Raw genomic sequence first — 25,632 nt, forward strand, 5'->3', positions numbered from 1 at the left:
GGTGGGCCCAGACAAAGACACCTCAAAGGATCCTAATAATACCCTGTTTTCATTTACATTTTCCGAGCTTTTGTCGGCGGGTCGGTTAGGTTGAAAGGAGTAGCACAGGAATGAACAAAGAGGCAAGCTCATCGAGTAATACAATGGCTTTGATGAAAAGAAGACTCGATTCAACTTACAACAGCACACGAGTATCAAGTGATACAGTCGAGATCCTCACAATTACCATTGTCGACTCCCTAATTTTTCACTGATCCTTTTACCTTCTCTGGTCGATGAGCTCTTTCGTAGATAATGGGGCCCGTCTTCTCACTTGTAATAGATTTCCCACGGAAGTTTACTGTACTATAGTTTATTTGGATCCTAGGACAACCGGTGCGGCTCATCATATCTCGTGGGACAATTTGGTTTCCTACTTGTTATACTACAAGATGAAGAAGGCCTGTTCGTGTACCGATCAGGCAGAGGCACTTACTCGAGGAATCAAGCGATGTACCAAAGAGTTACTACAAAGCATCACCACCATCGCCGAACAACCAACTCCGAAGAAAAAGCCAAAACAATGCCGCTTGCCACGCTCGTATCGACCCAGAATCAGAACCGCCCACACTAACACCTCCGGTAACTCGGACTCAATATCCCCAACAACGAAACAAACCTTCAATCACAGTAATAGTACGTCCCCCCTGTCTCCAATCCCTCCAACCCCTCGACAACCACCTTCAGCCTTCATATCTGCGCAATCCCACCCTTCCCACATCCGCAAGCTCACCCTCCGCACCCGTGGTCTCCTCCCCCTCCCTTCCTCTCTCGCGTCTATCACGTCCGATCACACCCACCTTTCCCCTACATCCCACGCCCTCCTCTTGAAAAAAGCTTCCAGCCTTTCCCAATATGAACCCCTCGTGCTCCCCCGCTCCTTTCGACGACATAAAGCCCACACGGTAGATGCCACTCTAGCGTTTGCGCAATCGGAAGCTGGAACGGCGTTCTGTATCAGAGAAGATGGGTTGTTGTTGACGGCGGCGCATTGTGTGGTTGAGACGGTGCAGACGGTAGGGAGGTTGTTTTGGTTGGTTATGGCGGCGCCGGTGGAGGAGGAGAACTACTCGGGTTCAACATTACGTGGAGGAGGGTGTAAGAGAGGGGGTTCGAACATCCCTCCCAAGTTGAGGTCAAGGATCGTAGGTGCTAGGTGTATAGCGTGGGATTTGGGAAGGGATCTGGCGCTTTTGAAGATTACGCATGCTCAAGCCCTAGACGAGGGTTGTAGGTTATCTGCTGGAGGGAAAACTACTACGAGTGGAAAGAAGATGACGAATTCCTCCTCATGCAACATAAAGAGAATTGAGATGGGGGCGGGGAACTTTTCCTGTGTCAAATTACCCCCACCCTCACTCTCACGCGGATGCGCAGGATCAAGCAAGCCATATAAAGAACCACCCCTTCATACTCCTCTAGTAGCAATCGGCCATCCAGCCGACGAACACCCAGACGATCCGCAAGGCGTTAAGGCGTACGGGTCAGAACACCGTCGGGTCTTGCACCTGTCTTCGGGACGATACCTCGGGATTGCGCCGGACAAGGTAGACAATCCGCAGGATAATTCTGACACAGGCGCGATGCAGCATGATTGCTGGACGTATTGGGGGCATAGCGGTGGGCCGATATTTGAGCAGAACACTGGAGTGCTGGTGGGCGTACATGTGGATTGGAACCCGGAAGAGCCATTGGTGAAGAGAGCGGTGCCGTGGGTGGCTGTGGAGGCGTTCTTGGAAGAGAACGGGTTTTGGAGTTGAGCACTTCTTAGCAGTGGGAGAGGGATGGGTTAGAATAAGTAACCGAGAATAACCGTTTGAAAGGTGCAATGGGGCGCATGGATTCTGGTGTGCAGTATTTAACCGTGGGTCACGGTGGTAAACCGTTAGTTGGCTGATCGACAAACCAACTCCTTTGCCCACCACGAACCAAGTGCAGCATCCCAGACCAAGGATTACACGTTTAAGATAACCGATGTCACAGGAGTTTTGTATTTCACGACGTGACAGTGAACAAGTCTTTTTAGCAAATTGTCAAAGCATTCAGTTGCCTAGAGAAAGGTGCTAACCGAGTCAAAGCAAAATTATCTGAGTGCGCCTTCTCACGCCAGCCAAATAAATCCCAATTGCAACCCCGTGTCATATCCCGTGCTGTTGTAACAGTTCCGTCATCCAAAGACAAAAGTCATTAATTCGTATCCCGTGCGCCAGGTCAAAATCAGATGATGGTAGTCGTAGTAAAAGGTTGATGACCTCTACTCATCGTCGTCGGCACCAGTGCCACCGGAAGCCTTGCCGCCCTTGCGACCGGCCTCGCGGGCCTTCTCGGAGCCAGGCTCAAAGCTGCCGCTGGAGGCCTTGCCGCCCTTGGAAGCAATTTCGCGCTGTTTTGGGTTCATGTGTTGGTCAACGCTCAGTCATGGTTCACTCCAAAGAGGTGTGGAAATGAAAAACATACCTGTTTCTCGGGATCCATGCTGGCGAAGCCTCCGCTGTGGCTGGCCTGACCACCCTTGGAGGCGATGGCCTGAACCTCTTCCTTGGGGCTGGAGAAATGGATTATGTTAGCAAAGTGTCTTGGCAGTGTGGTTGAGGAGATAATGATGGGAAACATACCGGTTGGCGAAGTTGCCGGGGTTGTCGTTACCAGTGCCAGCCATGTTGACGATGTTGTTTAGGAAAATGTGATTTGTAGTAGTTGTGCGTTGAAGTTGTTGAGTGGATGCTGTTGACTGTTGATGAGTTGCTTGATGGAGGAGAAGATATTGTTCGATTGGGAGGAGGATAAGAGATGCTTATATACACAAAAACAACAACTGATGTAAACCAGCAACCTGACTATTGTGAATTTGTGATGTCAGTTTGTATGATGAGATGCTATCTGCCACTGAATGTTCGTTTTCGTCTCATCCGCATAGTACAGTAGCCCTTTGCATCTCGCGATCGGTTCAGAATGAGAGATGGTGATGTCAACGTGATGCCAACTGCAGAGATCGGATTCGGTATACCAACAGCTGAGATTCTGACAGCGACCTAAATCGGGTTCGATCCATCTCGTCGATCCCAACCTGTCCATCTGGTGCAGCCGCATTTGGAAATGTCAACAATTCGGATCGATTTGGAGGTGCCAAGACCCTTTGCTTTCGGCAGCTTCCAGGCTGCAGCGGGGTCAAGGCAAGAAGCGTCGTTTGTGAGTGGTCGGGGTGACCTACGGCCCTGCGCTAGTCTCCTGTGTAAGCGTCATCACGCGGGGAATAAGCTCCCTGGGCCCCACACTAACCCCACAGCGGCATTGCCGTGCCTGTCAGCCCCAAATCTTTCAACCAGCTAGTGTAAATTTCATAATCAGCTCGTCACCATTTCACTTCGTCTTTGGTTTGCATTCTTTCATTCGATTTGTAACATAATGACAAAAAGTGCTTCATGGCACGGCGAGTCGCATCACTTTGTCGGTTCATACCTAATGTTTGTTTGTTTGTTTGTTTGTTTGTTTGGGAGCTTCCACAACCGCTCAGCCACTTCGTAATCGATTGATCTGACTTTGGAGGTCGATTTAGGCACATCGACGTGCGAAACCAGCAAAGGCCCACGCGGCGGGTTTGGTGTTGTGAAATTTCCTGACAAGCCAAGTGATGATGAGGTTGCGGCTCGAATCATCGGCCGGACTCGATAGATTCCTCGTTCAGCATATACCAGGCGGTTAGTCTACAGCTGGTCGAGCAATGCTCCAGAACAACGTCTCATGCACTTGTCCATATGGCTACAACTACAATATATGAGGCGGGATAGACGACAAGCTCAAATACTCAATGGGTTTCGATCTCGTTTCCATCATATGACCCTTCCCCTGGAATCCAGAGTGGGAAATGCAGATCAGATCGATGGCCGAGCCGTCAAGGTACATCGATCGAACTATTCCTCCCTTTTCGGATGTTGGCGATCTGGATCGAAAACTTCCTTTGTTCTCGGAAGAAAGGAGCAAAGGGCTTGACAGAAATCGTAACCCCGCTCGAAGACAAACAAGTGGACAATGCCAGACTTGTGTATTTCCCACATGGAAAGAGCCATCGGCCTTCGTTATTCATCGCCCTGGGTGCGAGTGGGCGTCTCCCGTCTATCCAAACAAACCTGCCGACTACCTCGCAACCACAAGCGACAACAACTTAAAAGCATCGAACAAGCATCAAATCAATTCTTACGTACCTAGTCTATCGACAAAGACAGCCTAACCTGTCCCAGTTATCCAGAAATAAAAGGTTATCATTATCCCAAAAGGAGACGGTTTGATGACGTCGCTCACAACTGAGGCCTCGCAACTTCCTCAACACCCTGACTGAACTCACAGCTAGAGCCCAGGACCTGGAATCGATCATAGTTCCCGCTTCAGACCCTGAATTTGGTACCCTTCTTACCCTTGGTCTTTCTATCGGCCGCCGGTTTTCCGGAAGAAATGCCGGCCGCGGCCTCGGCGTGACGCTGAAGCTCCTTGACCAAGGCGTCGTGCTTCTTCTGCTGCCCGTCCGGCAACACTGGGTTTACACCACCAGACTCCGCCGCGACATCAGCTTTGGATGCTTGACAGTGGCCACTGGCTTCCGCATCAGGTCCCATGCAAACCGTGGTGCTGTTTACATTCCGGTCAGCACAGGGTCATCAAGAAAATGGGTCTTGTTGAAAGAAACTTACTCCTTGATCCAGTAACGATCGCACATCTGCCCAGGCTGTTTACGCCAGACACTGTTCAACTGTCCAACCACCTTCTTGACCTGATTGACCATACAGCCGACATTTTGGGTATAGATAGACTGTACCGTAGCATCGTATCCAGCCATGACTCCCACCTGGGCATATGCCTCGAGCCAGCTGGCCTTGGAATAGTGGTCTGCGACGCAAGTGTCCTTGGCAACGGTATCCTTCCAGTCTTGCGAAAGGGAGTACCAATCGTTGATGGACGCCCCTGCAACGTGACGGTCAAGGTTGTGGCTGAGCTCATGGAAGAAGACGGACTCGGAATTGCCGCAGTCGCCAAAGAAGTAGTTGTTGAAGCTATCGCTGTAGGCTGAGCACATGTCTCCCGCAAAGCTGGACACATAGCCATTATACTGGCGAGCCTTGACAGGGAGTTGGCCGACACGCTGCGCAATGGTGTCTATGGCCATAGGTGAGTTCTTGCATCGGCAGACGGTGGTGGGAATGGGGCACTATTGTCAAGTTAAGGTAAGCACAGGTTCCGAATCCGAGGCAAGTCTTTTACCTACATCCGTGTATCTGACATCGTATACTTCGAGATCGTACGGGTTGCAGTACTTGTTGTTGACAGACGTGTCATAGCACAGCTTGGGTACAGTACCCCAAGGCCATTGACTTATGGTGTAGGGTGTCGGGGTCAAACTTTGAAGTCCGCCGTTCCCATCCAGAACGTTGAGGCCGCTGAACTTCTCGCCCATCGATTCCGGGGGACCGTCCGCCAAAACGGCCGGTACAACGGCTGCAAGCAGCAACGCGAAGAAATGAGCCTGGGGCATCTTGCGACGAGGTTACGGTACGACAAGTGTGACTTTTTGGTCGGGGTATGAAGGCTGCTTGTCGAGCTAGGGCTTCGTGTCTGCCGCCGTTGCGCTGTTGGTGATGCCCAGTCCTTCTTATATGCATTGCTTTGTCATTTGGATCGGAGTTGGATCACCAGCATCACTAAGCGTTGACACACACCAGCGCAAACCATCACAGCCAACGGACCTCTTCACCCTACTTCGGAGCAACGCCGTGAGCGAAGCACGATTTCCATTTACGGGTAACATCAACCTTGTTTCCTACGCCCGCGATGAACTCCGCTCCGCCAACAATTAGCTGATCGGTTTAGAGTCCGGTGGATGAACATCAATGTACTGTTGATTCGCAATCAAACCGGATGTTTCTGAACACGGAACTAGGCTTAAGATAGTCTAGTACATGTGCTGTCGATCGGGCATGACAGACTTGCCAGCCGCTCCGAATGGTGTGTTCAGCTTACCAGCCCCGTTGGCCGCATTACATGCAGGTACGTCCAGATCTGCTAGACTGTAAAGGGAGTAAGAGAGTCAGGTTTGAATGAAGAATGGGCGGTAGTGTAGGAATGGCAATCAGGGATATCAATGGTTGCAAGCCATCGACAGCCCGTTTTGTTGCCCTTCTGGGCCAATATTTCGGTGTTGACCGATAAGTCTCGGCAGCTAACCGCAACTGTGGTGATAGTATTGGGCCTCGCTCACTCAGTCTCCTCTCAAAAGGGGGCAGGCGTCAATATCTCCGAGTCAAATGCAGCGCCTTAGTGCCGAACCATTGGTATACGAACCACGGGCGTCATATCTCCCGATGCTGAGACAGAAAGCGCCCTTGAAGACTGTCCTTGGAAGTTCAAAGAATAATCGATATAAAAACTTGGCAACTGTGGCAGCTTACCAAGTCTGTATCAGTGGGACGCTGTCTATCTAGCCGGACGCAGAGCCCGATTGCCAAGAGTCATTGACTCAGGCGGCGTTTCAGATGATGAGATCTCTTGTCAGGTCCAAGGCGTTGAGGCTGAAGTACACATATGGGTCACAAGCTACGGACAATTATCCGAACGGGTGTCGTATGTCGCACAAGGCTGCTATGCAATTCGATATTCAATGCCGAGTACTTCCAAATCCATATTGCAAAGGATACTCTCTAGGCTTGCTGCACAAGCCATTACTTAGGTGTCTGTCAAAACCGCAGCATCCCATCATTGTCTCCTCCTTCTCCTGCTGTTAACGTCAATGGCTAACGGAAGTCTGTATCTACGTAGTAAATGTGATTCTACCTATTACGGTGTCCTTAGCTTCAGACGAGGGCCCCTTCAGTAAGCATAAGGACGCCCTCAGCTCTCTCATGTTTCCTCTTCCAGCTCAAGGCCTGTTATCATTCGATCATCATCTGGCTCGGAAAAGAGTACACTGCATTCTCTTTGCCGCAAGGCCAATGCTCGCCTTCCACAAGGGGACTTGGACATACAAGGTTATGTTTGTCCCCATCACTAGTACGAGCAAGGCTCCTTGAGATCAAGAATATAGCAGCTTATGCGCACTCATCCTGCTGTTCCCTCAGGTGTTTCTTGTAATGTGCCGTGTTCTGCAGAAAGTCCATGTGATGCGAGCAAAAGGAGGTGTGCATAACTTTGTTAAACTGGCGCACGGAATCCTAACTTTGTAGTTATGTCCGAGACACCACGAAGTATGTAGTCGTCGCCTTTGATCGTTCAATAAATACTTATTCTGTATCACCACGCCTCTTGGTAGTAATGTAGGAAACATTATGCATATTCGATATCATGTTGTGCTGAAAAGGCTGGTGGTGAAGGTGAAACATTATTCTGCTCCTTTTACCCATATAGTTACAACTTTCCAAGAAGCTTATAACAACACTAGGCGTGGTGGCAGAGTGGTCTAATGCGCAAGACTAGAAATCTTGTTCCTTCGGGAGCGTCTGTTCGAATCAGGCCCACGTCGCACGATGACCATTAACAACCTTCTTTTTTTCGTAATTCTTTCGTCTGAAATAGACTGGCTTCGCCCTTTCTCTTATTGCTTTCTCCTTTATATTATTTTCACGACTTTTTATCACCACTTTACGATGATCTTGGGTTTTCTAACAATTCTGCGTCCTGGACTAGTGCTTAATTCCAATAAAGGAAAAAAAAACCTCTACTGTATTTCCTTCCATTCTGTATTTATCAGATCTATGATACACTCTCTCAAGTTTCATTTCTTTCAGGTTTATGCATATTGATGTCCCTTTTTTTTTTAAAAAAAAAAAAAAAGCAAGGAAAAGAGTGGAAAAGAAACACAGAAGACATTAAAAAGAGATGAAGCGCTCATATAACATTCCAAAAAAAAAACACACGAAGCAATATCCACCATACTCTACAAGTGGATTACAAGCGTCCCATTCTCATTCATGTTCTTGAAAAGTGAGCTATACCTCCCGCGTTCAAAGTTCGTGGCGAGCCAGTCAGGAGAGATGGAAAAGTCGTTGGATTCAGTTTAGTCGTCCCAGACGAAGAGCCAGGTGCAGGACAACGAAATGGTGGGCAGGTAGGTGGTCGTCAATGTCAGGGAACCAAGGTGGTTGAAGAGGCCTAAGTTCTCATCCGGGGCGTTGTGGAGGTTTCTGGAGGCGTACGTACTCCGGAGAGTATACTGTATGCGATGTCTGGGAGTTATTGCTATGTATTTCCTCTTCTTTCTCTTCTTTCTTTCTTTCTTTTTCTTCTCTTCCTTTCTATTACTAATCCCCGGTGCAGATCTTATTTGCAAAATGACCTTACCGCATCATCGGTGTTTGTTAGTAACCCGTAGTTCGCAACTGCACTTTCTGGAGGATATTCCCTAAACTGGCGACTCGAACATGATGTGGTCGCAATGTCAATCGTGGCCTGTTCCTAGATATTGTAACTCGTGTGATCACAAGGTTCGCTGTTCCTCCGAAATTACCCACGTTGGCGCTTCGCTCCGTTCCGTGGAGAACCTGCCCGAGACATGTACCCGGTGAATGGATCTTCTGGGTCAGGTTTCAACCATATCAGTCGTCATAGTGGAGAGCTATACAGAGTATCTCAAATGTGTGATGTTTGACAAACGCGTCCATTATATATTAGTTGACACTTTAAGAGGCTCGGGGGCTTTGACTCGTGTACTTTATAGACACCGTCGAAGGGCCTTGGTCAGATATCGCTCGCCTATACGAATTCAAGGGCTCACTGCAGGAAAGTGGCTGGGACCTCGGGGCCTAGATAAAGTCAGTTTCCTCAATCCTTTAAGACGTTTCATAGTATGACTTACCCCACACGTGCAGGTTATCTGGAGCTGCCTTTGTATTATGCGTGGGCTCTCTCATGTCGAGGAGATCACCGTCCACGTAGTGTTCGAGAATAAAACCGGATGGGTCGAACCAGTAATCAAAAATCTGGCTGCCCATCACGTGTCGTCCAACACCCCAACAGTTCTTGTAACCTTGATGGCGGAGCCAGTCGTGGCCGAGCACCTGAGTGTCAAAGTCGTGCGTCTCGAAGGACGAGTGGTGGACGTGCATCTTGGGACCTTCAAAGAAGAAGAAGCAGTGGTGGTCCACAAGGTCGTTTCCGCGGTTGAGTCTGAAAAAGACAGTCTTGTTGACGCCTTCATCGTTGTGGACAAGCTAGGCATGTGTTAATCTTGGGTTTGACATGGAACAAAGGCTAAACATGCATACCTCACTGGGGAAGAAGTTGAAGTATTTGGTGTAGAAGTCGTAGCACTTGGCAAAGTCGGTTACACACACGCCAAAGTGGCCCAGCTTATGCACTGGTGCTGGTCGCTTCTTGAAGCGTTGGAACTCGTTGGCTCCGCGATTCTTCTCCTTAGGCTGGCAGTCATGACGAGTTAGCAAGCAAATCCGCACGGGTGTCGTTCAAGAACCCGACTTACAAAGTTGAACCGCACAATGGGGAAGTCAACATCTCGCGCCTCCACCGGCGTTTGGCCGTAGACAAGATGGAAGGGGAACCCGTCGACAGGGTCATAAAATGTGACACATTTTCCACCACCAGGGGCATCTGAAAGGTCGTATATCTCGGTGGCTTTACATTCGTTGGGAAGTGTCTTGGCCGCTTGCATCAGGTCCTCCATGGATTCGACGACGAAGGCTGCGCCACCAAACTCGTCCTCATTCGATGCCTCGAGGCAAATAACGAAGGGCTCGGTGCCATAACCGCGGTAGTATGTCTTCTTGCCAACCTCGGCAGTTTGCGCGAAGCCGAAGTCCTCGGCAAATCTCTTGGCTTCGTTGATGTTCTTGTGCTTATAATACACATGGGCGATGCGCACCAAGTTGATCTTCTTGAGCGGCGTGGCCGAGAGTCCGGAAGCCATGATATCACTGCGATTATGAGAATATAGGTATAGGAGAGATTCGGTTTGGGTAATAACGTCTGCGATGTTGAAAGTCACGATGAAGCTTGACAATTTGATAATGAGGCTGGACTTTGGAGGAAAGGAGGGATGAAGATACGACGGTGAAACCCCAAAGAGGGGACTCGTGGTGCGTATAAGAAGAATGAAGCTACGGGCTTTGATCTGGGAGCCGACACCAAGACTCGGGACAGACCTGTGGTAGGAGTACCCGGCGATCATCGATCAGCCCACAATGGATGCTGTGTCCCCCATGGATTCTGTAAAGACAACCTCACCTGCTCACAGTTGCGCTGTTGGTGTTCACGCGGAATCGATTTCGCGGTGGGGTAAATTCAGATGCGGTACCAGCAGTGACGGACGGCAGTTGAAGATCGGTCAATGCCACCAAGACATTCTGTACTCCACGATGCTAGCTTAATGTTGTGTACCGTAGTACAGGCCGTATCTCTCACGCGGTGAATGTCCCTGCTGACGACGGAGAGCGCGATCGTCCAATGGCGGGTGCCGGATAATCTTAAATATTGGTCTTGTCGAACCATGAAAGGGCTTCAACCCCGGAAGCATTTCTGATAGCAGCTCTGCAACTCCAGGCTGATTTGTGGCGGGTGAAGCAGTTCGACGGCATGTCATTGCTTGCATGTCTGGACATAAGTCATAGCATGTCGGACGCACTGGGCAATTGGAGTCAGGAGAAGCGGGAAAGGGGCGAAAGCTGCTAGCAGCATTATCATCAGACGAACCGCGGACAGCCACTCGGCTGATACGAATGAAAGGCCATTGCGCTGAAGGAAATTCGGCATGGTTGAGAGGAATTGGAGAAATGGAAGAAACGTCATAAAGGTAGGTAGAACACCAAGCCTCACCTGTCCTTGGGGTATTACCCTAACCCTGTCAATTCCCCGCCTTACTCAGGTCGCGGTCAGCTTGCGGGGAGAGGGGCCCGGCAACCCGGGGGGCCAGGGGCCACGGCAGTGTACAAGTAGTTGAGCTAGCTACCTCTAGGTAGAGGTACCTTCACCGCCCTGTCGGGGAGGCCAAGTGGGGTCAACTCCGTCATTAGAATTCGGGGGAAAGATTGGACGACAATCAGTGACACATTCGGGCCTTGACAGCTTGTTGCCATTGGCACACTTCAGCGATACATCCATTCAACTTCACCTCCCGCGAATTCCATTCGTTTTCAGTCAGCAATTGTCAGCAACTCGTGACCGACACATCTTGAACCAAACTGAACAGACCTCGTTATCGTTACCTAGCCTCGGGAACGCCACATCCGATATTCCCCCCGCTCTCGCCCCTCTGCGCCGAGATCTCCAACACATACCTACCTGACAGTTCGGCGCGAGTTCCGTGATCCGCCCACTGCAGGACATCAACATCGATCCGCACCTGCATCACCGTCGCAGTCACTGCTTCAACCTATAACCTGTACCTATCACAAGCCAAGTCAACCACCATCAAAAATATACCTACGTATCCCCCCCCCCCCCTCAAAAAATGCCACGCAAACTCTCCAAATCCAGAAACGTCTACGCCCCCGCGTCCTCCTCCTCCTCCTCTTCATCGCACTCCACCACCAACCTCCTAACTCCCTACCCCCAAAATGACGGTCTCCCACCCTTCCTCACCGACGGCCTCCCGCTCCCCTCGCTCGTCGTCCTCGACCTCGACTACACGCTCTGGCCCTTCTACAGCGACTGCCACCCGTGGCCTCCGCTCCGGGCCCTAAGCGGCTCCGTCTTGAGCGATCGCAACGGCGAGAATTTTTCGTTCTACAAGCACGTCCCCATCATCTTGCACTTGTTGCAAGTGGCGGGCGTGAAGCTGGCTGTCGCGAGCAAAAGTCCCGTGGGCGATTTGTGTAGGGAGATGTTGAAGCTGTTGAGGATTCCGGGGGGACTGCCGACGAGTGTGGAGGGGTTTAGACGGAGTCCTGCGACGACAAAGGGGGCGGCGGGGGCTGCTGCTGATGGTAATGGAGATGGGGAGGGGGAGGAGGAGGACAATAGTGTAAAGAAGACAAAGACAAAGGGATCCGGGTCAGGAGGGGGGTTGACGAATGAAAAGGGGCGCAAGACGATCGAGTTGTTTGATGGTGGACTGGAGATCTATGAAGGGACAAAGTTGAGGCACTTTGAGGTCATTCAAAAACGGACGGGGATACCGTACGAGGAGATGCTGTTCTTTGATGACGAGAGGCCTAACTTGGAGGTAGAGAGGGTGGGGGTTACAATGCAGTTGATCAAGGACGGGCTGGATTGGGAGGAGTTGGAGAAGGGAATACAAAAATGGCGGGCTAACAGGGGGTTTGCGTAAAATAGAGTGTCAGACTATATGGAGTTGCGCGAGATCAGGGGAGTATAGTTGGGGATTCTAGATGACTTATAGAAGGCACATCAAAAGCTCAATCTCACACATCAAATGGCTTTGTCGTACCTAACGGCATTCAATCCTTGTCCGTGATGTTCTTGTTCCTATACTAACCAGCGGAGGTAATGGAGGATGCCATCATCCAGGGCCCAGGCCCGATCCGTGGTCTACATTTAGAATCTGGGGTACATGTATCTATGTGTTCGGGTGAGCGGGACTAACTTCTGAGTGCTGGATATGGATATACGAAGGGAGAACACAGATCACATTTCGCGAGATTCATCCGTGCTCAAGATTTTGCAGATGTGCCGAGCTATAAACCCGCTTTATACTGTATATTATGATTGTTGGTACAAGTTGTATATGTTCTCCAACCAGAGGTACACAAAAGCCCGTATTTAGTAGAGCTAGCCAAAGCTGAGAAGAGAAATTTCCAAGGTATCTCTATATGACCAAAAATCCCCAACCGCTCAAAGGCTCACCACTTGGGCCAAAGAATTCCCACTTCTATTATAACGCGAACCCTAAGCCGAGACCGTAGGAACCGTAGCCTCCTTCCCCGTCTCAACAATCTCATTCTTCTCAGCATCGCCAACGCTCAAACCCTTGACCCCCTCGGCCAAAGCGTCCCCATCCACCTTCTTCACATTACAAACTCTCTCAAGAGTCCCCACACTAAGCATCCTCTGCTTGCCCCCCTCGCTCCCCACCGCGACACACTCCATTCTTGTCCCATCAGCCGTCGGCCTCCAATACTTGGGCCCCTCGGGGAAATCCTTCAGTCCGTTCTCCCACTTGACCGTCTCCTTGATGTAGGGATCCGTTTTCGGCTGATCGCCCCACGTGAAGTCGAGCTCACCACCGTACTGCTTGGGGATATTCTTCGGGTCGATAAACTCCTCCAGCGTAGCCTTGACCTCCGAAGGCCCAAGGATGAAAATCTTGGACACGGTGATGGGATCGAACCAGCGCTTGATCCAGCCCCACACCGTACTGAAAAAGTAAGGCGCGCCAATGATGAAGATGCGGTCCAGGGTTTCCGGGTAATGTGCCGTGGCCAGCTGCGAGGCCGCTTGCATGTGCGACTTGAGGTTCCAGAACTGGCGGAGCGAAACGCCCGAGACGTCGACAATGTTGGTGGACAAAGTGATGGGTGTGGTGGTGGCGTGCGGGCGGTCGGGAAGCTCGGTGCACAAGGGTTGGGCGAAGCGGGTCAGGTTCTCGTACAAAGCGAAGAGGCGCAGGAGCTTGGGAGAGGTCTGGCCGTCAGTGACGGCCTTGGAGGGGTTCGTTTCGGCGGCTTTTTCGTAGGCCGAGACGGTCTTGGAGTCGAGGTGGCGGATCTCGAAGAGGTAAAGGGGGATGCCTCTGTTTTTGTGAACCAACATGTCAGCATATACATGGCCATTTTCTCCAAAGTGTGAAATACTGGGGTCAAGTTTTGGTTTAGTACTAACCTCCTATCTCTTCTGCCCGTCCATTGGGGGTACAACCGTCTGCTGGCCTCGTACGCCTCCAAGTCGATGGTGTCGTACAAAACGTTGAGGTCGTTCGCCTTGCGCCAATCCTCCGTCTCCTTGAATTGCTTAAACGCATCAACCACGTTCCATCTCCGGGCGCGCAAGTATCGTCTGTGTACGGCATACAACTGTTAGCTTTCCCGACCCAACCCTATGAATTCTGCACTTTGTTCTTGTCGTCACCACCGTCACCACTCAATCCCCCTGAGATCCGGATCCTTGCATTGGCGCATAGCGGGAGAACATGCAGTTGCAGTTGCAGACGCAGTCGCAGTCGCGGCGCAACACGGATTGGTCCCGGGATACACTTGATCTGTCCAACAGGGGAGGAGACTGAAAACATACAGCAGTGTCTGGTCGTCATGCGAAGCCGGCGGTCCCGGCTTGTAATATCCCTTCTCTGCCAGGTTGGTCTTGAAGCTTTCAAGCGCTTCCTGCTCTTCCGGCTTGAGGTGTCCAAGATGACCATTGGGGTAGCCAACTTCGGTGCCGCTAGCGGCAGAGGCATCGGCGATTGAATCGGCGGTCATTTTGTTTGTCTGTGATTATATCCTAATATCTGCTTCTTCTTTGTGTTGCGTCGTATCGTAACAGTTTTTTCTTTCTGGGAATCCCGCGTTATGCAAAACTTGGACCAGACCGACTTTGGTGATGCACAATTCGTCCGATGCGTAAGTTGGGGAAACGGGCGTTTGGAGATTGCCGGTTGGAGGTGATGTTGTCTAGTAATTATCTTTTGGGGGGGTATCGTATGAAGATCAAAGCAAAAAGAACCCGTCCGAACGAAGCGGAAAGAGGTTATAGATCGTTTGTAGGTCGGTAATCAAAAGAGATAATTCCAAGCAAGAGTTTTGTCAGATAAGAGAAGAGATGACGGAAGACTGCAGACCAGACGAACTGGACTTAGTGTGCAGTAGCTCAACGCCAGTAAGAAATACCGCTGACCGCACAGCAAGAAAAAACGTCAGATCGAGAACAGGTGAGAAAAGCCTCTAACGCCAACGACGTAAAAAAGAAAAAGAGAAAGAGAAGGAAAGTGGTTTCGTCTCAGGGCTTGCTAGTATCTGCGTCGGTTCCGAATCCCCAGATCTGTTGATGCTTGGTAATTTCCCTGACTCCGGCTCCAACCGGGCACCTATGATCCTCAAGTTCTCCAAAGATCCAATCCTAGCGAACACCCCAGTGTCCCCAGGTCCCCGGGGCCAACCTCCCCTCAACGACACTGGACCTTTCAACACGCCTGCGACGGCCGCTCTGAGACCCTCCACGACCCGCTGACTGACCCGCCATGGCCGCCGTGTCCGCCAATCCAGCAGGGTTCATGACTCCGCTGTACCCCCTTGTTAGTCTCAGCTTTCGGGCCATCAAAATACCCCGACGGACTACCTGTCCGAGCTCGGCGGCATCTCCAATCCCGAACATTTGGAAGGTTAAGACATCAGTAAGTGCATGTGCTAGGTCATTAGTTCACTGTTCCTCCATTATCAAAAGATACTAAAGCTCTTGCCTACTAATATACGGGCCACAACGGCACCAGCAATCGCGCCAACTGTATCCCGTTTTTGAAACCGCCAACAACCACCATGTCTCGGTCACTACCAATGCTGTCATATCTAGTAAAAGCCGTGGGCAGTCAAGAGGAGCGTCTCCTCTGCCTTGATAGCAACTTAATGTCTGTAATCGCTTTCCATCCTCTTCACAAAGCAAAATCGTGTCCGTTACCCGCTTCCTTGGATGGCGCAGAAATGTCGCTCTACTCCTCCTCTGCCTCAACCTCCTTCTCCTCCTCTTTCTGCTCTTCGGCTACTTCCTCTGCCGCCTCCTCTGCCGCCGGTGACTCCTCTTGAACCGGCTCGGCATCGACATCAATCAGATTGCCAGCAGCAGGTCCCTCTTGCTCGAGTTTCAGATACTCATCCCACTCAGGGAAGAGCTCTGAGTCCTCTCCGGGGACGCCCAACACCTTGGCAACCCGGCCCTTCTTTTGCTTTTCCAGACTCTCCTTCCAGGCCGCCACCAGTTCGGGCGTAAGGCTAGGCTTGTATGTTTGACTGAAGAGCACAGCCTCCGAGAGACGATTGGTGTTCTTGAGGATCTCAATGCAGCCCTCGACGTCACCGAGTAGCCACTTGGCGCTGAAGGCGACGTTGTGCGCGCCTGCCTCTGTAGCTTGCTCAGCAAGCTTGGCAAGGCCTTCGCGGTCTGACGTCGAGCTGTAGACAAGCAACAGCGAACCGAGATCCTTTGCCTTGACGAAGCACTCGGTGGCAAGAGGCACATCCCAAGCAGCAAGGCCGGCATCACCAAGCGTCTTCCACTTGTGGTCCGCATCAGTCTCTCGTGCAATGTCCAGGGCGATGTGGAGCTGGCCAAGCGATAGCGCCAGATCGAACTTGTGCTCGGGGTCAGTTGCCACCTCAAGCGCGAGCTCCTTGTGGCCCTGTCCCTCAAGGAAGCGCGCAATCTTATTGAGCTGATCCTCAGGAATGCTTGGGAGTAGCTCGGCAGCCGTCTCCATATCCTCGCGAAGGACAAGAGTCTGGTACTCCAAAACGGGAAGCGAGAGCGCGAAAGAGGTAACATTAAGGTCCTTATCGGTGATGTAGACGCGGCCATCACGCTGGAGGTAACCCAAGATGTACATGGGCTTGTCGAAGTGGGCGATGGTGTAAGTCTGGTCGCCAACCAAGTAGTTTAGACGGTTGGTGCTGTTGGTGTAGATCAGGACATCTCCCAACCACTCCGCCGAACGGATACTCTCGCTGATGTCGGTAACGACATCAAACGCAGCCTCAACACCATCATCCTCGACAAGACCAGCCTGGACCGCTTCGTTATAGTTCTCTCTCGAGAACCTGAGGACGTAGGTGCTATCTTCGCAGGCAAGAGCAACCAGCTCGCCGCTCTCGCTCCAGTACACCTGCTTTGGCTCCACCTCAATGCGTCTGACAAGTCCACCCGTCCGCCAGTCGTAGAAGGAAATGCCACCTTGGCCCTTGACACCGAGGAGGACACCGCCGGTAAGACCGTCGGCAGCAAATGGGACGTCGAGACCGCCGACCTTGTTCTCGAAGTTCTTGAAGATCTTGACGCTGGTGGGAGACTCACGAATGGCGAACTCGTTTGTGCTGGAATACTCCTTGGAAGCCCACACAAAGTCGAGGGCTTGACCGAATGCCTTGTTTCTCCAGGCGAGCGCAGTGTAAACGATGTATTCGCCGTCGCCGCAAATAGCAGCGAACCGACCATTGGGAGAGTGGATGAGACTTTGGGGGTACACCTCGGCGGTTCCAAGCTCCTTGGTGGTGAGTGTGATAGGTTCGTTGTCCTTGATATCGGCATCTGATCCCTGTTAGCTCGGAGTCACTCTCGATGTTCCGTTTTGTAACTCACCAGCACCCTTGATCACGGCAGATACAACCTCATTGTGCCTGGCCCACACGATCTTGCCGGAGCCATCCATCGACACAGCGGGCTCTTCCCGACCAAGCTTGATGACCACCGAACCATCATCGAAACCAACAGCAATACCCTGCTTGCCCTTCTGATATGACACACACCATGCTCGCTCCAGGCCGTAGTTTAGCGATTGCTCGAACCTGTAGGTGTTGGCGTTCCATATCCTTATCGTGCCCTGCGGTTACGGTTAGTAATAGCCTGCGAGCGAGTGGACAGGTGCAATATCGACGTACGTCTTCCGAACCAGAGATAATAATAGGGAGCTCTGGGTGGTAGCAGGCAAAGGATACGTTGTTGGTGTGGCCTTCAAGAGTGGCGATCAAACTCTTGGTGGTATAGTCCCACACTTTCACCGTGCGCTGTGCCAGTAAAGTCAGCTGTGAAGTCCTATGCGCCAGCAGATGTCAATATAACTCACGTCATCAGAAGTTGTGAGAAGATAGGGTTTGTCGCTGTGGGGATAGTAATCGACGTGGTTGACGCCCTTGGTCTCGTGCGCCTCAAGCTGGAAGTTTGGTGTGGATGAACCCAAGCTCCAGATCTTGACTGTCCTGTCCAAACATGCCGAAGCAAAGGTGTTGGTATCTTTGGGGTTGATGGCGAGGGACATGACGTAGTCTGAAGCTCTGTTAGCACGCGCGCTCTGCTTCGATGTATCAGGCTGGTGGCGCCATACGTGAGTTGCCCTCGAATACCCGCACGTTCTTCCATCCCTTCTCCCAATCCCAAAGCTTGATCGTCATGTCATCACTGGCGGTAAGGACGAAGGGTTGTGTAGGATGGACGCAAATGGCTCTGATGTAGTCGGGATGCGCCTCGAAGGATGTGATCTTTTCGCTCGTGTTGTAGTTGTAGACTCGAATTTGGCTGGGATTCCAGGTCAGCCTTCCTGTCTAGCTCTAGCCCAAGTTCCATGTCGAACATACAAGTCATCGGAACCACAGATGATCCAGTTCTTTCGCGCAATGAAGCGACCAGCGCGGACGGGGACATCGGTAAGCTCGAAGGTCTTGACGATTTGTTGTGTCTCGTATGACCAGATATAGACGTGGCCGCTGTAGAGGGTCGCTAATCACCAAAGTAGTGTCAGAATTCAGGGCCCCTCCCATCGTATCGCGAGTCGAATCAGACGTACTCAGAATCCATGGCTCGGTAGGATGGAAGTCGATGCCCTTGACTCGCTATGTGCGGGATATGGGTGAGCAATGGGAACCTTGAATGTTGAAAGACTGCTTGGTACCGGAGAAATCAGGGGGTCAAGAGGACAGGTAACGAACCTCAGAGCGGGCAAACAACTGGCGCTGCATGTTGACAGGCATGTTAGCAGGTGTTTTCTAATGAGAGATGGCCCAGTTGGAGGCAGCGATGTGATGATGGACGTGTCGGCGCAATGGAGCTGGCCGTCGAGGTGCCGGTACAGCAGACGGAATAGGGGCAACTGGAAGATCCCAGGCCGAAGCTAAGGGAGGTGCAAGTGTGCGCCAGGTTGCAGAATCGGGTTGTTCTGTTGGGTCTCGGTGACACGGCCATGGTGGTGCAGACACGAAGCCTGTGCGAACTTGCCTTGACATCCAGCCTCATGTTGGGCGAGTTTGGGGTGGGTGTGTGGTGTGTGGTGTGTGGTGTTTACAAGTTGGAATTAGAGGACGGGGCGGTCGTAACGGTTCTCGAGCTTCCAAGCTTCAGGTGGGGTGCGTGCTGGATGCTGGAGATGGTCCCTGACCGTGCAAGAAAGCCGCCGTCGGGTTCGTCAGGGGTGAAGCTATCGGAAGTGGTGCAATCGTGGTTATATGTATTTGGTGTATTGGATATCTGGTCCGCCGAAGGGGGGGGGACGTGGTTGGCGGTACGAGGATTCGGAATAGAGGCTTCGGAGGCCTTGACACTTGATTGCGACGGGCCGGAAATGACAGCGGACGGTTGTAGAGGTGCCCGCCACGTATCTCGACCGGCCGCCGCCCACAATTTCGCGGCTGTGGTCTGCTCGCCGCTCGGGCCACTCTCTCCCTCAGGCGGTCAAGTGGGCACAGCTGCCGGCCACTGTCACTTCCTGCGCTCGCCAGCTGCTGCCTAAGGCAACGACCAACACTACAGCTTTGCGGATCTCTTGGCGCCCCCCTCACCGTCGGTGCATTCAGTGTTTGAAGCCATCACCATCGCCAAACCACGTCCAAAGTCGACCACTGGAGATCGTCAAAAACCAAAAGGCTTGGACCAACGCAACGGTCACTTTGTGAACGACTCAATTCCCAATCACATTTTGGAGGAGTGTCACACACGAGCAAATTTGCAAGATACGAGTATTTCAAAACCAAAAGGTCTCAGCGACGCAACAGGAGGCGCGACCGATGACGGTCAGTCGTCAAGTCGGTACTCCCATCCATTTTCATCGTTACTTAAAAACATTATCAGCAATCACCAAATATGGGCTCAAAGAAAAAGCTCGAAGCAGTGATCAAGTTCGACGCACTTTGCATACGACAACGTTACTGGAACATGGAGAAGAATTGAGTGTGAGTACTTCTTATTGACTTGAACTATATCTATCATTGCAAAGCGCTTCTAGTGATTGCGCAGAGACAATAATGAAGAAGAAAAAAGGGAAACCCAAAACCTCCAGGATGTCAATATGATCCCGGCTAAACGCCATTGATCCCAGTTGTATAATGCTCCGCGTTGATATCCCAGAAAGCAACCAAATGAACGCCATATTCTCCGGATTCCGAGGGTCCACGACACCGTTGCCCTATTCCCTATCCGTAAAGTCTTCGCTCATTTATCATAAGACATGAAGTAAGAATGGATACAAAACACACAAGTTGACAGAAATGCTCCATCTAGTCGTCGTGCAAGTCGGCCTGTACGCGCTGTACAACCTCGACCACCTTGGGGAACAGCTTCTCCTGCTCGTTCAAGCCGCAGACCTGCTTGACAACGTCCTCGGGCTTGTTGCTCGCCATGATCTTAGCAAGTTCGGCCGACTCCTCGTCGCCCTCGACGTTCTGGAAGCGGAACGCCATCTCAGCAGCATCGAGCAGAGCGCTGCAGTCCTTACCGTGTTCGGCAAGCTCGGCTGCGGGGCCGATGAACCGCTCCTTGCGGGACAGCTTCCGTAGGGGAGCACGGCCCACGCGCTCGACGGCATCCTCCAGGTGAGGGTTGCTGATGCGCCTGACAATCTTTTCAACGTACTCGTGCTGGGCCTGTTCGTCGATGCCGTGCTTTTGCGTAATGAGGTGGGATGTGTTCTCGAGCGCCTTCTTGACCTCTTCCTGGATGTCCTTATCTTGGAGAGCATCATAGACGGTGCTCTTGCGGCGGATGTAACCATGGTAGGCGGCCGTCGCGTGGCCGGTGTTGACAGTGTAGAGCTTACGCTCAATGTAGGGCAGCAGGTTGTCGACCCAGTTGATGCCCTTGATGTCGGGCGGCGACATGTCCTTGAAGGGAGTGCGGTCGACCACCCACTCATAAAACTTCTCAAGCTTGACATCCAAGCCTGCGTCGGCATCTTGGGCCGGAACAATGCGATCGATGGCCGAGTTGGCGAAACGGGCGCGCTTCTCATAATTCTCCAACCGGTGCGAGGGAGTGTTCTTAGGGTCCTTGATGTACTCGGCAAGAGTATCCGTCGCCCCAATGGCATTCTCGCAGGCAATGACAGCCACAGGGGGCAGGTCCTCGGATCTGCGGTCGATACCCTTGGCAATGACAGGGGCAATGAACTTGAGGATGTTGGGGCCGACGGAGCAAGTCACCACTTCAGCCGTGGCGATTTCCTGGATAAGCTCCTCCTCATTGGTGCGAGAGTTGATGGCGCGGTAGTTGGTGATGGTCGATTCCTCCGTTCCCTCGCTTCCCACCTCGATAACCTTGTAGGAGGGGCTGGCATTGAGGGCGTTTATTAGGTCGGCGTTGACATCAGCAAAGATGACTTCGTATCCAGAGTTGTGAAGGAAGCAGGCAACGAAACCACGACCTAAGGGATGAGGAGTCAAGGTTAGTATATGGGATGTCCAAGCCTGGGGAAATGTTGAGGGGTGGGAAGAGGTTTGGGAGGCACATACCAATGTTGCCAGCACCAAAGTGCACCGCCTTCTTGGTATAATTGTTGGCAGCCATGTTGACTAGTGTTGGGTATCGAGGATGAGGATGATTTGTGTGTTTGGTGTATAAGGGCGGTTGCGGTATGCCTGTGCTTGGGCGAAGAGAGTCGGAGAGATGGCAAGTTGGAAGGGTAGAGCAGAGTCTAATATGTTCAAAGCTTTAAGCGCGGTGACGTCGTGCTGATGGAAAGAGGTGATGAGCGTGGGATGGATGTGATTAGACTTGAAGATCACAAGATGGTATGATATGGAGACAAAGAAACAACAGTTGAGGTAGATGAGGGGGATTTAATTCCTTTATACACATGCCATCCACTTGGCCATGACGATCCGGCCTGGCATACACATGGCGTGCCCATGCCTTTGGCTGACATTTGGCTACGTAGGTACCTACCTACCTACTTCGTTACGCAGGGCCCTCACTTGTTCTCCCTGCGCTTCAGTTTCTCTGGTGTACTGTGCAAGATACGGAGAAGGCCAAGTGCAAGTGAACTCAACATCCCGGTCCCGTTGCTTGAACAAGAAATGGCAAGTATTGAGGTTGATCGTCCATATTGAGTGGGCCTTCACGAATAAGTGACGGTTCTGGTAGGTTGAAGGAGGTCGCAAATGGCAGGCATGTGTCGGGTGTGGCTTGTCTCCTTGCTGACCGGGGTGTTCATTTGTAAGTCGCCAGTATCCACGGACAATGACGGTCCTCGCGGCTACGGCCCGTTTGCGTAACGGACCCAGCAAGCAACCCTTCTCGGTTTCCTAGAGATCGATGATCATTGCGAATGAAGCCGGGACTAAACTGGATTCGTTGAACAGAATAGTATTCACAAGTCCCGCCGAACCGTGAGCCTGCCCCACCATTGGATTTTGGATGTTGAGGTTCCTGACTGCGGCTTCCTGCCTCCTTGAGTGTACTTGCCTCGAGGTACACTTAGTGTGCATACGCACCAGTTAGGTACCTACTTACTCTCGCTTGACGAGACGCGGTCGGGTTCAGTTGGCGTGCCTTCGATTCCGGAAACAGAATCCGCGCATCTCTAAACTCCCGATTGTTCACGATATGCTCAACTAAGTTAACAGCCGGCTCAAAACATATGATGTTAACGTGAACCAAATGGGCCACGCCTTGGTACTAGTGCAGTCACGCCAGGTCGGGTATAGAACGGCCTTGCGATGCTAGTCACTTACAACACTTGGCCTGTTGGCGACGGCAGACAAATCTGAAGCCATTGCTTGTGACATGTCTCCAAGCCAGTGGTCACACACACACCCGACAGGAGATGCCAAGATCTAGGGTCTATTGGACCCTTTGGGTGTTATGCCATGCAATGCTTCGACCGGGCAAGGGGACGGAGTGGACGGTGTGGACGGGCTTGTTTGAGGCTGTTCTTGGGTAACAGGCCCTGACGCCATCAGCAAACATGCCCTGGCTATTGCAAATGCTCGGTTGCAGCACCCAGGTGCCGTCACGATGGCTTCATTCTTCGGCCCAATACAGACATCATAAGTGGTGACTACTCGATAGACAAAACGGCTAGTGTAGACCCGTCTGCTGTGGCACCCAACACGACAGAGCCGCGCTGGAGAACACAGTGACGCCAACAAGCGGTCATTGACAGTGTTCAGGGAGTGTTTTTGCTGTGTTGTATTGGGCTGTTCTGGCGGCCTTGAAAACGGACACCGACACCCTGGTCAGCCGTCATCGATAGCGGGATCCACTCCAGGAGCGCCGGGGCATGTCATCATTCGAGGCACATACCATGTACATACCGAGATAGGACCGTTTGCCAAACCACCAAGCTCGAAGCTCACGATACCGATCCAGAGTGCAGACCATCGATGTGGTTGCCAGGTAGTTGGAAAACAAAAAAGCGCGTTATCAGTGACGTCGAGGCACTTGTGTTCTCGGGACACGCTGCACTTACAAAGCACCGGCTTAGGTTTGTAAGCCTGGCTGCTGCTGTGGTTCGCCACGATCATTGCCCGTACTAGGTAGTCAACCGAGTTGAATTGTCCACTGTTCTTGTTCTTTAGTTGTCATATCGAGTGAGCCATGAGATTTGACCTCACGGCAAGCAGAGTGCTTGAGGTTTTTGATACGTTTAGCACGATATTTGCTACTGTACACTACGTACAGCGTCCAACTTGCGGCCGTCGGGTTTTCCTTGTGCCTGACGTTGCACCGTCAGGGGCACCCGGACGCCGCGACTTACACGAGGTCGTCGAGGCATCCATTCTCCCTTCTTTTCCGGCGCCCACTGGTGGGGGGACAGGACCGAACCCGACAGCGGATAAGAGGTGGGGCGCTTGGCATTCGTCATAAGTCCACTCTTGTGGTTCGCTTTGGTTCTGAAGAGGACTGCCCCCGTCGTTCTGAGTAAAGTGGACTGCTCTTGAGAACCAATCATGTACTGGGCCCGCACGAAGACATGGGCGCTAGTGGACCCTTTCAGCATCCAAGGGTCCACTATCTCCTGAGCCCCGCTCTTCAAAAGAATGCCCGCTAAGCCCGCCGAAAACCCACCAGAAATCCCCAGTATAACGTGCGGCAAGGACGAACAAACAAATCCACCGACGGCGATCGCGATCCCAACGCGACTACCATCGATTGACATCGTAAGTTTCTCTTTTGGCGTCGGGCTACTATCATCCCTTTCCGGAAAAACTGGCGACAAGCGGTCAACAACTGGTAATTAGGTTACGGCCCTCCTCCGCCTCCAGTCTGTCCTTGACTCACGATAGCGCACCACACCACCACACTTTGACGAAGCCGGTGACCTAACGCCGGTCAACCATTCCCCCTCGGGCAACCAGTCACAGTCGCGGTGGTCAATGACCAGTGTGTTTGTCGCATTTTTCTGCATTCACTGCCATGTGAGCGTTATCTTGCAATCCGGCTGTCCACATGTGGTACCCGTACTACGCCCCCACTTTTTTGGACCTCGCCAGACTCGCACCCCCTAAAGTGGGTGCTCACGGGTAATACGGCCACACTAGTAAAACGGCCATATATGTGTAAAATCGAGGTTATATTTAAAATATCAACCACCACGCTTGAGAAACCGTACTTTATCGTAACCCGATTCGTATACTTCAAGCGGCTTAAACTTCCCATCGACTCGCTATTTTCTGGCTAGCTTTGCCGAATCCTCATTGTATTTCTTCGCCTTGTTTTAGGTCTATTGGTTCGCTTTATCGGCTTTCTTATAGGCAGCTCTAATATTATTATCGGCTTATTTAAGTACTATAGCCCGGCCGTTAGATACCTTCAGTATCTCCCTAGCTTATATAGATTGATTTTTATATACTTTATAGCATCTATTTATTACTTCGGTATACTGGGTTCTACTTAAATTATACTTGATTTATACTAATTTGGCTACAACTACTTTTCCTCCCTTTACGAAGTATAATACTATCCTTTTAAAGGATAAGGATAATTTATCCTTATTTTCAATAACGTTATATAGTTAAGTAACTACTTTATTTATTTAACGAAGGTTATTAAGTATTTTAAATAGTATTAAAGGTATAATTAATTCGGGTAGTAGGGTTGGTATATAGTAGGCAATGCAATCTTATAATGGACTTAGTACTAATTAGGGTTGAAATAGCTATATGCTAATCTTTTTGAATATTGACTGTATTATTATAAATTTAAATACTTTTTTTTTTATATTTTTAATAATAGATAAAAACTCTAACTTTATAATATTTATATATCTATTACATATAAATATATTAAACGCTTAAATATAATAGTACTTAAATAATTAAAAGACTATTATATTAAGCAATTGTAGTAAATGGGTAAAGTGGGGGGGTAAATTAAAGACGATAATATTATTATTATTGTAATACTATAGAAACTCCCTATTACAATTATAGTATTAGAAATTAATTAAGTAGAATAATAGAGTAAAGTATTAGATTTACTAAGTATAGTATAACCTATAACCGTTAAATATTAATAGCCTTTTCTTTACCTTTTAGCGCTTTCTTAAATACTTATCCTAATACTTTAATTATTTAAAGGATAATTAATTATTTAAATACCTAATAGAAATAATAGTAATACGTATTCGTAGGTCCAATTCTTTAACTTAATATTAATTAACTATATAAAGCTAGCCGGTAAGGATAATAAAGCCCGGGTAATACTCCCTATTAGTAGAAATAGTTTCAATATATATTATTA

The 25,632-nt window shown here is 50.7% G+C and overlaps 10 protein-coding genes and 1 non-coding gene across 11 annotated transcripts; 4 read left to right on the forward strand and 7 right to left on the reverse strand.

Annotated features, from left to right (window-relative positions):
• Positions 1–431: 431 nt before the first annotated feature.
• On the forward strand, positions 432–1,799 carry NCU16846 (hypothetical protein; the record flags this gene model as incomplete). Its single annotated transcript, XM_011396120.1, has 2 exons — positions 432–1,269; positions 1,495–1,799. 2 exons carry the CDS (start codon positions 432–434, stop codon positions 1,797–1,799), a joined length of 1,143 nt encoding a protein of 380 aa, XP_011394422.1.
• A 247-nt stretch (positions 1,800–2,046) lies between these two features.
• On the reverse strand, positions 2,047–2,866 carry con-10 (conidiation-10). The gene is made up of 3 exons (XM_957390.3): positions 2,655–2,866; positions 2,497–2,584; positions 2,047–2,422 (listed from the first exon to the last, which is right to left on the reverse strand). Exons 1-3 carry the CDS (start codon positions 2,696–2,698, stop codon positions 2,294–2,296), a joined length of 261 nt encoding a protein of 86 aa, XP_962483.1. The 5' UTR covers positions 2,699–2,866; the 3' UTR covers positions 2,047–2,293.
• A 1,555-nt stretch (positions 2,867–4,421) lies between these two features.
• On the reverse strand, positions 4,422–5,563 carry con-13 (conidiation-13; the record flags this gene model as incomplete). Its single annotated transcript, XM_957389.1, has 3 exons — positions 4,422–4,662; positions 4,725–5,239; positions 5,297–5,563. The coding sequence occupies 3 exons, from the start codon at positions 5,561–5,563 to the stop codon at positions 4,422–4,424; spliced, it is 1,023 nt and encodes a 340-aa protein (XP_962482.1).
• A 390-nt stretch (positions 5,564–5,953) lies between these two features.
• Positions 5,954–6,706, forward strand: NCU07323 (hypothetical protein). The gene is made up of 2 exons (XM_011395941.1): positions 5,954–6,075; positions 6,270–6,706. Exons 1-2 carry the CDS (start codon positions 6,031–6,033, stop codon positions 6,507–6,509), a joined length of 285 nt encoding a protein of 94 aa, XP_011394243.1. The 5' UTR covers positions 5,954–6,030; the 3' UTR covers positions 6,510–6,706.
• A 755-nt stretch (positions 6,707–7,461) lies between these two features.
• NCU15186 lies at positions 7,462–7,543 on the forward strand. Its single transcript has one exon. It is a non-coding gene; the product is annotated as a tRNA-Ser (tRNA).
• A 692-nt stretch (positions 7,544–8,235) lies between these two features.
• Positions 8,236–10,765, reverse strand: NCU07322 (glyoxalase). Its single transcript, XM_957387.2, has 4 exons — positions 9,500–10,765; positions 9,285–9,437; positions 8,876–9,230; positions 8,236–8,822 (listed from the first exon to the last, which is right to left on the reverse strand). Exons 1-4 carry the CDS (start codon positions 10,202–10,204, stop codon positions 8,791–8,793), a joined length of 1,245 nt encoding a protein of 414 aa, XP_962480.2. The 5' UTR covers positions 10,205–10,765; the 3' UTR covers positions 8,236–8,790.
• Positions 10,766–11,025: 260 nt separating this feature from the next.
• Positions 11,026–12,417, forward strand: NCU07321 (hypothetical protein). Its single transcript, XM_957386.2, has one exon. It carries the CDS (start codon positions 11,483–11,485, stop codon positions 12,299–12,301), a length of 819 nt encoding a protein of 272 aa, XP_962479.1. The 5' UTR covers positions 11,026–11,482; the 3' UTR covers positions 12,302–12,417.
• A 224-nt stretch (positions 12,418–12,641) lies between these two features.
• On the reverse strand, positions 12,642–14,987 carry NCU07320 (phosphatidylinositol transporter). Its single transcript, XM_957385.2, has 3 exons — positions 14,221–14,987; positions 13,813–13,986; positions 12,642–13,723 (listed from the first exon to the last, which is right to left on the reverse strand). The coding sequence occupies exons 1-3, from the start codon at positions 14,403–14,405 to the stop codon at positions 12,880–12,882; spliced, it is 1,203 nt and encodes a 400-aa protein (XP_962478.1). The 5' UTR covers positions 14,406–14,987; the 3' UTR covers positions 12,642–12,879.
• A 161-nt stretch (positions 14,988–15,148) lies between these two features.
• Positions 15,149–19,252, reverse strand: NCU07319 (coatomer beta' subunit). The gene is made up of 9 exons (XM_957384.2): positions 18,898–19,252; positions 18,612–18,635; positions 18,470–18,515; positions 18,261–18,402; positions 18,011–18,201; positions 17,753–17,952; positions 17,568–17,693; positions 17,269–17,509; positions 15,149–17,217 (listed from the first exon to the last, which is right to left on the reverse strand). Exons 1-9 carry the CDS (start codon positions 18,913–18,915, stop codon positions 15,629–15,631), a joined length of 2,577 nt encoding a protein of 858 aa, XP_962477.2. The 5' UTR covers positions 18,916–19,252; the 3' UTR covers positions 15,149–15,628.
• A 379-nt stretch (positions 19,253–19,631) lies between these two features.
• NCU07318 (mannitol-1-phosphate 5-dehydrogenase) lies at positions 19,632–21,800 on the reverse strand. The gene is made up of 2 exons (XM_957383.3): positions 21,402–21,800; positions 19,632–21,313 (listed from the first exon to the last, which is right to left on the reverse strand). Exons 1-2 carry the CDS (start codon positions 21,454–21,456, stop codon positions 20,172–20,174), a joined length of 1,197 nt encoding a protein of 398 aa, XP_962476.1. The 5' UTR covers positions 21,457–21,800; the 3' UTR covers positions 19,632–20,171.
• Positions 21,801–21,813: 13 nt separating this feature from the next.
• Positions 21,814–24,049, reverse strand: NCU07317 (hypothetical protein; the record flags this gene model as incomplete). Its single annotated transcript, XM_957382.2, has 4 exons — positions 21,814–22,193; positions 22,623–22,666; positions 23,360–23,462; positions 23,570–24,049. 4 exons carry the CDS (start codon positions 24,047–24,049, stop codon positions 21,831–21,833), a joined length of 990 nt encoding a protein of 329 aa, XP_962475.1. The 3' UTR covers positions 21,814–21,830.
• Between the last annotated feature and the right edge of the window lie 1,583 nt (positions 24,050–25,632).

Source organism: Neurospora crassa, linkage group IV (assembly GCF_000182925.2).
Source record: "Neurospora crassa OR74A linkage group IV, whole genome shotgun sequence".
Lineage (NCBI taxonomy): Eukaryota > Fungi > Ascomycota > Sordariomycetes > Sordariales > Sordariaceae > Neurospora > Neurospora crassa.